The sequence below is a fragment of the Lissotriton vulgaris genome, chromosome 10 (genome assembly GCF_964263255.1).
Source record: "Lissotriton vulgaris chromosome 10, aLisVul1.2, whole genome shotgun sequence".
Taxonomy (NCBI): Eukaryota; Metazoa; Chordata; class Amphibia; order Caudata; family Salamandridae; genus Lissotriton; species Lissotriton vulgaris.
This window is the reverse complement of record NC_141698.1, coordinates 1,017,322,725-1,017,333,251: the sequence shown is the minus strand read 5'-3', so window position 1 is coordinate 1,017,333,251 and position 10,527 is coordinate 1,017,322,725. Positions and strand designations below refer to the sequence as shown.

The following is a 10,527-nucleotide window of genomic DNA, read 5'->3' as shown; positions in this document are numbered from 1 at the left end:
CCAGAGTCCCTGCACCAGAACAGAGACCACCTCAAGTCCAAACATGACGCGGCAAGGTGCTGGCATCATCTCCCAGCGTGCTGGCGTCATAGGCCAGAAGACGGGCATCCTTTGTCCAAGTGCTGCGACCAGATGTATGCCAACTTAAGGTGTTAGCATAATATCCCAGTATCGTTCCTATAGTGCCGGGTACTTTCATTACATATCAGAGTGCTGACTTCATTTGCCAGGGTGTTGGCATAATTTATCAGAGTGCTGCCATCACATGTGTGTCCAGATGCTGGCATCATATGCCAGGGTGGTGCCTATAAATCCTGGTTGGTCTTCAATGTGATTGCGGCGCTGTTTACATGGACCAGGTTTGATCCTTGAGACAGAGTGGCTACGGTGCCAGCCTGCAGCTAAGGTGCAAGTCTAGGGCTGTTCATAAACCAGGCGTTACCTGCTGATATGCCAGGCAGTGACGTCTTATGTGTCATGCTGGGAGAGGGCATGTGCCCTCCTAGGATTGCTTATCTGCAAAGCTGGGACTGCCCAAGGGCCAGGCTGAAGATTCTCATTTGCCAGTCTTAGACTGCAGCTTGACAGACTGGAGCCTTTAACAGGGACCACCCTCAAACCTCTCCTCTGGTATTTCTCCTTCTCTGTCCTCTTTCCCTTCTCGCCCTTGTTGCCCTCTGCTCTGCTCTTCTAGCCCTTTTCTCTCCTTTCCATGTTCTGATTCACTGCAACAACTTAGCTAATGTCACTCTCTTTCTTCTTCCAGAAGCCACAGGCCATCCTTAGGGTGTCTAGGCGGGTGCACACAGCGGCGGTGGAAGGTAAGTGTCTCGGCACTCAAAGCCCCTGGTGTGAGGTCTCTCTGTATTTTTTGCCCAGTTACTGGTTCTGGTGTCACTCCCCTTGGTCTGAGACCTCTCTCTATGTCCTGGGTCCTGTTACTGGTTCTGGTGTCACTCCCCCTGGTCTGAGACCTCACGCTATGTCCTGGGTCCAGTCACTGGTTCTGGTGTCACTCCCCTTGGTCTGACACCTCTCTCTATGTCCTGGGTCCTGTTACTGGTTCTGGTGTCACTGTCCCTGGTCTGAGACCTCTCTCTATGTCCTGGGTCCAACTACTGGTTCTGGTGTCACCCCCTCTGGTCTGATACCTCACTTTTTCTCCTGGGTCCAGTTACTGGTTCTGGTGTCACCCCCCCCAACTGATACCCCTCTTTTTGTCCTGGGTCCAGTTACTGGTTCTGGTGTCACTCCCCCTGGTATGAGACCTCTTTCTATGTCCTGGGTCCAGTTACTGGTTCTGGTGTCACTCCCCCTGGTATGAGACCTCTTTCTATGTCCTGGGTCCAGTTACTGGTTCTGGTGTCACTCCTCCTGGTTTGAGACCTCTTTCTATGTCCTGGGTCCAGTTACTGGTACTGGTGTCACTCCCCCTGGTCTGAGACCTCTTTCTATGTCCTGGGTCCAGTTACTGGTTCTGGTGTCACTCCCCCTGGTATGAGACCTCTTTCTATGTCCTGGGTCCAGTTACTGGTTCTGGTGTCACTCCCCCTGGTATGAGACCTCTCTCGATGTCCTGGGTCCAGTTACTGGTTCTGGTGTCACTCCCCCTGGTCTGGGACCTCTCTCTATGTCTTGGGTCCAGTTACGGGTGCTGGTGTCACTCCTCCTGGTTTGAGACCTCTCTCTATGTCTTCGGTCCAGTTACTGGTTCTGGTGTCACTCTCCCTGCTCTGATGCCACTCTGTATCACTTGGGCCCAGTAACAGGTTCTGGTGTCACTCACCTTGACATGTGTCCCTTATGCCATGGGTCCAGTTACTGGTTCTGGAGTCACTCCCCTTGACTTGTGTCCCTTATGCCATGGTTCCAGTTACTGGTTCTGGTGTCACTCCCCCTGGTCTGAGACCTCTCTCTATATCCTGGGTCAAGTTACTGGTTCTGGTGTCACTCCCCCTGGTCTGAGATCTCTCTCTATATCCTGGGTCCCGTTACTGGTTCTGGTGTAACTCACCCTGACTTGTGTCTCTAATGCCATGGTTTCAGTTGCTGGTTCTGGTACAGGTCAGACTGGCTTGAGTCTTCTATGGGTCTTCACTCCAAGGGTCCTGAGTAATGATTGTCCCATATACACATGATCTGGTTCTGGTCCGGATCAGCTGGACTCTTTTCTCATGCCAACCCAGAGTGCCAGTAGTTCTGATCCTGTCTCTTCTTCTCATCCAGCGCTGGAGGGGAGGCCCCTGGAGAAGGCGGTCACCAGCAGCTTTGCTTCCTTCATACATGGAGTCCAGGCAGATCACCTGTCTCAAGCGGTGCGGCACCGAAGCAAGCGTATGATCCTGGACAGCATCGGGGTTGGACTGGTGGGAAGCACTACCCATGTGTTCAACATCGCCCTGGGATACTGCCAGGTAAGAGGAGACATGGAGCACACCAAGTAACACACCCTGCAACACACCTCTGTTAAAACTCATTCTAGAAAAACAGTGTGACAATCTGCCTGGGATACTGCCGCCAGGTAAGAGAGACATGGAACACACCAAGCAGCACACCATACAACACACATCCATAAAAAACTCTTAAAGAGCAACAGTGTGGCCATCACCCTGGGATACTGCCAGGTAAGAGGTGGCATGGACGACATCAGGCAACACACCTTGCAACACACATCCATTAAAATCCCTTCTAGGACATCAGTGTGCACTATCTCCCTGTAATCCTGCCAGGTAGGAGGAGACATGGAAGACACCATAGACCACCCCATGGTACACACAGCCATAAAAAAACCTTTTTAGACCAAGAGTCTGACCATCTTCCTGTGATGCTGCCATGTAAGTGGCAACAAGTGCCGCACCATGAAATACACCACAGAACTCCAAGGCAACAATCATCCATCAAACCCCTCCAGACCTCTGCTGATCAACATCTCCCTGTGATCCAGCCTTAGACATGGGCCACAACAAGCACACCCACTATTCACCACCCAGCCATTAAAAAACGCCTATGCCATAATCTCTTTGGGAGCTCATGTTTTAAAGGGAGGCGAGGTTCAAACCAGAAAGCGCCACCTGAAGTACATGTCCACTAAAACCCCATATATCAGAAGACGGGACCACCTCCCAGCGGTCCTCGCTGTTAAAGTGAGGCTGGGATTAAAACAAGCACTAGAACCTGCAACACACCACCATTAAACCATACTACCAGGACCCAGAAAGTTAGCATGGTCTTGATATACTCAAAAGGTAAAGGAAATTTCGACTAAAAAAGCACCGTCTCATGAATCAAACCATCCCTTAATCAGAACCTCTTCAGACTTTAGTTGTTCAGTATCACCAAGAGATTTTAGATGCTTATCGGAGTCTTAGATCTAACCGAGCATCGCAACCTGGACTCCCACCCATTAAATAACCCTGTAGACCAACAGTGTGACCAACTACCTGAAATAATAGGTAAGAAGATAGAAAGACCAAGTCATAAAATCCACCTTGAGTTTTCTCAAATCACACCCTAGGCTCCCTGTAGATGTTAAGCAGTGAATATCTCGAGACACTGGCAGGATAGCGAGAATCACCAAGGGTAAGCAGCTAAACATGGGGACCTCTGATCTCCTACCCAGCTGTCCTTCAGGAACACTACACCTGCTCACAGAGATCCCTGACCTGCTCCGGTCTCTCTCCTTCTAGTCAAGTCAAGTCAAAGAATTTATATAGCGCACTACATACCCAGAGGGTCTCAAGGCGCTTAGGGAGGGGGGAGGATTACTTGTCAAATATCCACGTTTTAAGTTGCTTTCTGAATGCTAGGTGGTTCTGGGTAAGGCGAAGGTAAGTGGGGAGTGAGTTCCATGTTTTAGCAGCCAGGTATGAGAAGGATCTGCCTCCCATGGTGGTCTTGTTGATGCGAGGTACAGTTGCGAGGGCTTGGCTGGAAGAACGTAGTTGGCGGGAGGGGGTGTAGAAGGACAGTCGTGAGTTGAGGCATTCTGGTCCGATGTCGTAGAGTGATTTGTGTGCGTGGGTTAGCAGTCGGAAAGTGATCCTCTTGTTGACGGGTAGCCAGTGGAGGTCTTTCAGGTGACCAGAGATGTGTTCGTTGCGCGGGATGTCTAATACGATCCTGGCTGAGGCGTTTTAGATTCGTTGGAGTTTCTTCTGGAGTTTAGCGGTAGTGCCTGCGTAGAGGGTGTTTCCGTAGTCCAGTCGGCTCGTGACCAGAGCATGGGTGACTGTTTTTCTGGTTTCGGTGGGGATCCAGCGAAATGTTTTTTTGAGCATGCGAAGAATGTTGAAGCAGGATGAGGAGACGGCGCTGACTTGTCTGTTCATTGAGAGTGAAGAATCCAGGATAACGCCTAGGTTCCGTGCGTGGTCTGTCGGGATGGGTGCTTTTCCAAGGGCTTCCGGCCACCAAGAGTCGTCCCATGCAGAGGGGGAAGTACCTAAGATGAGGACTTCTGTTTTATCTGAGTTCAGTTTCAGACGGCTGTGTTTCATCCATTCGGCAACTTCTTTCATTCCTTCGTGTAGGTTAGTTTTGGCGGTGCTGGGGTCATTGGTGAGAGAAAGGATCAGTTGAGTGTCATCCGCGTAAGAGATGATGTTGAGGTTGTGTTGGCGGGCGATGGTCGCGAGGGGGCTCATGTATACGTTGAAGAGGGTGGGACTGAGTGAGGATCCTTGTGGTACGCCACAGATGACTTCAGTGGCCTCGGACTTGAATGGTGGAAGGCGGACTCTCTGGGTTCTTCCGGTGAGGAACGAGGTGATCCATTCAAGTGCTTTTCCTTGTATTCCGATGTTTCTGAGGCGTTGTAAAAGGGTGCTGTGGCAGACTGTGTCGAAGGCTGCAGAGAGGTCGAGGAGGATGAGGGCGACTGTGTCTCCATTGTCCAGTAGAGTTCGAATGTCGTCTGTTGCTGCGATGAGGGCGGTCTCAGTGCTGTGTTTTGCTCGGAAGCCAGATTGTGAGGAGTCGAGGGATTTGTTGGCTTCGAGGAAAGCGGCGAGCTGGTTGTTGACAGCTTTTTCGATTACTTTGGCCGGGAATGGAAGGAGCGAAATGGGGCGGTAATTTTTGAGTTCGGTGGGGTCCGCTGTGGGTTTTTTCAGAAGGGCGGTGAGTTCAGCGTGTTTCCAGCTTTCCGGGAAGGTGGCGGAGTTGAAGGAGCAGTTGATGACGTCTCGGAGGTGCGGTGCTATGACGGAGTCTGCTTTGTTGAAGATGTGGTGAGGACATGGGTCTGTGGGGGATCCTGAGTGGATGGAGTTCATCAGGCGGATGGTGTCCTCAGTGGAGATTGGGTTCCAGTCGTTAAGGGTGTTCAAGGGGGGAGAATGTTCAGCATATGGTTGGGTGGGTTGGTCTCCGGGTTGGTTGTCGAAGCTGTTGTGGATGTCTGCGATTTTGTTGTGGAAGAATGAGGCTAGGGAGTCGCAGAGGGCTTGAGAGGGGGTGATGTCATTGGAGTTGGCCGAGGGATTGGTAAATTCCTTGACGATGTTGAAAAGTTCCTTGCTGTTGTGGGCGTTGTTGTCAAGTCGATCCTTGAATGCTGTTTTCTTGGCCTTTCGGATTAGTTGGTGGTGTGTGCGGGTGGCGTTTTTGAAGGCGTCCTTGGTGCTAGTGGTTGGGTCTTTTTTCCAGGCCTTTTCAAGGGAGCGGCAGAGTTTCTTGGACTTCTTAAGATCATCGTTGAACCACGAGGCCTTCTTGCTGCCAGGTTTGCTTTGACGTTTTTTCAGTGGTGCTAAGGTGTTGGCGGTGTTGGATAACCATAGGGTGAAGTTGGCGGCGGCTTGGTTTGGGTTAGAAGAGTGGGCTGGGGTGTTTAGAAGGAGCGATGAGGAGATCTGGTCGATGGTGATTTTGTTCCAGTTTCTTTGCAGAGTTGGTTGGAGGTGGTTGGTGGGTTTCGGCTTGTTGTAGGTGAAGTGAACGCAGCTGTGGTCAGTCCAGAGGAGATCTGTAGTGTGGCTGAAGGAGACATGATTGCTGGAGGTGAAGATGGGGTCGAGTGTGTGACCTGCGATGTGGGTGGGGGCAGTGACCAGTTGTTTAAGTCCGAGGTTGGCGACGTTGTCCAAGAGGGTGGTGGTGTTGCGGTCGTTGATCTTTTCAAGGTGAAAGTTGAGGTCTCCCAGAAGGATATAGTCTTTGGAGGGGAGCGCGTGTGGAGTGATGAAGTCCGTGATGTCTTCACTGAATTTTGCGCGGGGTCCTGGTGGTCTGTAGAGGAGGGTGCCTCTGAGTGTGGTCTTGGGGTCGATGTGGATCTGGAAGTGAAGGTGTTCGGAGTTGGCGAGGTTGGCGTCAGAGCTTGTTGAGATGCGGATTGATTTTTTATGGACGATAGCGATTCCTCCTCCTGTGTGGCCGGTACGGTCCTTGCGTGTGATCTTATAATCTTCAGGGATGGCAATGGTGATGTCTGGGGCGGAGGAAGCGTTCATCCATGTTTCTGTTAGGAAGGCGACGTCTGGAGAGATGGTGTCTAGTAGATTCCATAGGTCAATGGCGTGCCTGTGGACCGATCGGGTGTTGAGAAGGATGCATTGTAGGTGATTGGGGTGGGGAATCTGTGGTGCGGTCGTAGCGGAGATGTTGTTGGTGCCGCTGAATTTGCAGGAGTAGCAGGAGAAAGGTCCATGGGTGTGTCCAGGAGCGGCTTGGACGCAGTTGGGGGCGCGACCGGGGTTAAGGGCTAGGAGGGTGGCGGCATCGTAGGAAATGCGGGAGGGCTGGGCAGCGCGAGGGGCAGGGGGACTGGCGCTGGGCGCGGTCCAGGCGCGGACGGGCGTAGACGGGCTTACCTTTGGCGCGCCTTCGGCGCGGCCGTAGCGCGTGGACGCTGCGCGTGGGTGCATCTGTCCATAAATGGAGAGGGGATGGGGCGGAGCGTGGGAGGGGCAGCAGCTGGGAGGCGGTAGCAGGGAGGAGGGATGGGCCAGGGAACACACAACAAGATGGAGGGTCAAAGGGAGAGTAAGGCAGGGGCAGCAGATGCACCAGGGCACAGGGGGCTAAAGGCTAAATTAATTAAATAAACACAGCGCGAGGCTGAATTAATTAAATAAATACAGCGCGAGGCTAAATTAATTAAATAAATACGCTAAAGGCTAAATTAATTAAATAAACACAGCGCGAGGCTGAATTAATTAAATAAATACAGCGCGAGGCTAAATTAATTAAATAAACACAGCGCGAGGCTAAATTAAATAAATAAACACAGCGCGAGGCTAAATTAAATAAATAAGCAGTTACAGCTCTGTAGTCTCGAAGCGGTACCACCAGCCGGCCAGATCGTCAACAGGAGCTGGGATCAGGGAGCGTGGGGGGAGCGACCGTGCTGGATGAGGTCCAGGTGTTGTTAGTGTTGAGTTACCCATACTCTCACAAGCTACCTTCTCCTCCCGCTAGGTGTCTAGGAGCTCTGTTCATTCATATCTATATTCTCTCTCCAACAGGACATGTTCTCCTTGTCTGCGATCAGCTCTGTGTACGGAAGGAAAAGAATGAGACTCCCTCCCACGCTGGCTGCATATGTCAATGGAGTGGCGGTAAGGAATTTGACAGCTGCTTATCAATGTATCCATCAATCGTAGACTAGGCGCGATGAGTTCAAGAGAATTTTACTTCTATACACTCTCCTCCAGAGTTCAATCTTGTCTGTTTCCACTTCTGTAAAGAGTCTGCATTGGGCAGTGGTGCAGTCACAGCATTTTAAAATATGGTTCCTCGTCTGTAAATTGTTTCCATAGGTTAATGACACTATCGCTCTGGTTATCATCACTTCCTGGTCTTTAAGGACCTCCTAACCCTCTTCTCCTCTTCTACAGACTCACTCCATGGACTTCGATGACACTTGGCACCCTGCCACTCACCCCTCGGGCGCTGTGCTGCCGGCTCTCATGGCTGCTTCCCAGATGCTCCCGGCGGGCTCACGACCCAGTGGCTCAGACTTCCTGTTGGCATTCAACGTAGGCATCGAGGTGCAAGGAAGACTCATGCGTTTCTCCAATGAAGCCAGCAATATCCCCAAGAGGTATGCGTGATGACCACAAAGGACATAAATACCCCATGACCAACACAGAATGCCCTCAGGGGGCTGCAGTATCTCAAGACCATGGTTGTGATGCTCAAAGAGGGTAGAAAAAGCTCATGTGGTATGAGTGAGGTCCCTAGAGGGAGTAATGTTTTGATCTGTGCCTGATGTGCACAGAGGGCAGAAATATCCCAAAGAAGAGCCTGTGATGCAAACAGTTTCATGTATGTGGATAGCATACAATGTAAACATGGTAAAGATTATTTTTCTGTTCACTGTAAGTGGGTTATATATTTATATTAAGTGCTTGATTAGATCTTAGCAGATGGTCAATGCCTTCTCACACTGCATGAAGGCATTAATGGTACATGTCTGACATGTTATTAGCATATTTCTTTAGTTCACACTTATTATTAGTACTACCTGGGCAAACTATCTTGTTATTATCCTTATTCCATATCTGACACTGTTCTTTGTATCTCCAATCAGATTCCACCCACCATCTGTTGTTGGCACCATGGGCAGTGCTGTTGCCACAGCGAAACTGCTTTCCTTGAATGCAGACCAGTGTGCCCATGCTCTGGCGATCGCCGCCTCTCTGGCAGGGGCACCTATGGCCAATGCTGCAACTCTTGCCAAGCCTCTCCATATTGGCAACGCCACCCGCCTTGGGATGGAAGCAGCACTTTTAGCTGCCCGCGGGATGGAAGCCAACCCACTCATCTTGGACGATGTGCCCGGCTGCTCAGGGTTCAGTGCTTTCTATGGTGACTACCAGCCCTTGCCCCTGGCAGTGCCAGATCAAGATTACAGCTTCCTGTTGGAGAAACAAGACATCGCCTTCAAGAGGTTCCCAGCTCACTTGGGCATGCACTGGGTCGCAGACGCTGCCATCTCAGTCAGAAACCGAGTCATCAATATAATGGGCTCCTTAAACCCCGCTGCCATCCGCTCTATTCTTCTGAGGGTCCCAGTCTCCAAGTACATCAACAGGCCCTTCCCAGAGTCTGAGCACCAGGCCCGACACTCCTTCCAGTTCAACGCCTGCACAGCCCTCCTGGATGGCAAGGTGGGCATCTCTTCCTTCAGTGAGGACAGCCTCAGGAGACCTGACCTCATCAACCTGCTGAAGAAGGTGGTGGTGGAACACCCTAAGGACAATGTGGCTAACTTCGACAAGATGTACGGAGAAGTAGCGATGCTCCTGGACAGTGGAGAGATTGTGACGGGCAGATGTGACACCTTCTATGGACACTGGAGGAAACCCCTTAGCCAAGAATCACTCCATGAGAAATTCCGCTCCAACGCTAGCCATGTGCTCCACCAAGACCAGGCGGAAGCCATTATTGAAGTGGTGGAGGAGATCGAGAGCGTGGCAGACAGCTCACACCTGGCATCATCTCTGCGATAAAGGTGCAGACAGCTCACACCTGGTATCCGTCCTGCACTAAAAGTGTTCAATCAAAACACATCCCTCCCACAGACTTAAAATCACCTACCGAGTACACTCATCTTTAACATAATTTGTTTTATACAAAATAAAAAATCACCTCAAGGAGAGGAACATTATCTAAACATTGTATAAAATAATGAGTGAAATTCATGTACTCTCCTCTTATGAAAAGTGGTGTCATATCTCACAGTACAAAAAAGTCCCCTTTGACCCTTACAAATAAGAAGCATCTGGCTGGCCAGAAACTATAGGATTGAGATTCCTAGAACCTCATCAGTACTTTGCAAGGACTGTACAATGTTATTTTTTATTTATTGATATTTAATATTTGTTTATTGCTAAAAATGAGCCCTGATCTCACTGAAATATCATGTCTGCGTCACAATGAATGATTCAACCCGGGAGCCAAAGAAAGGGACAGCTGGATCTTCAATTCTCTGAGTCCTGCTCTATCACGTGTACTTTATCAAAAGCACAGGACAAATTATGTCAATGCAAGGAATTTCTATACCAGCCCTTCATGTTTTGTCAGTGAAACATATTTTGTGCTTTCTGTTGTTATTTATTTATGTTTGAATAAACTCCCTGTATTTATTGTACAATGGTTGTCAGTTTTTATATAAAAATAAGCTGACATTTTAGATGCTAACTTACAAGGGAGCAACTGCTTGGTTCAGGGAGAATGGAGCCTCTCACACAAACTCTCATTTTCGCCTGTTTCTCAGCATGCTGGCCCCCTTGCTAGAGGTTCACAACCTGTACCAAAAAAGCTTCCCTGTTAAGAGCTTCCCTCACATGCACAACTACTCAAATATCAGCTCAATATACACACCTGAACGAGTACTTAAGATTGATCAGGTCATGGCTCATACTTCAAATGTTAACATTCTTCAGCTGTTGTCATCCAGTTTGCACCACTGTGGTCGTTCTCAGTTCTCACAATCTGCACATACGCTGGAAAGCAGAGCATACTGGAAAGTAATCATTCCTGTGGAAATACCAACAAATCATAGATTTACCAACCAAATCT

At 49.9% G+C, this 10,527-nt stretch overlaps 1 protein-coding gene across 1 annotated transcript; it reads left to right on the top strand.

Annotated features, from left to right (window-relative positions):
- Positions 1 to 742: 742 nt before the first annotated feature.
- Positions 743 to 9,455, top strand: LOC147689210 (cis-aconitate decarboxylase-like). The gene is made up of 5 exons (XM_086940031.1): positions 743 to 821; positions 2,227 to 2,414; positions 7,467 to 7,559; positions 7,839 to 8,044; positions 8,534 to 9,455. Exons 1-5 carry the CDS (start codon positions 743 to 745, stop codon positions 9,453 to 9,455), a joined length of 1,488 nt encoding a protein of 495 aa, XP_086796157.1.
- The last annotated feature ends 1,072 nt before the right edge of the window (positions 9,456 to 10,527 follow it).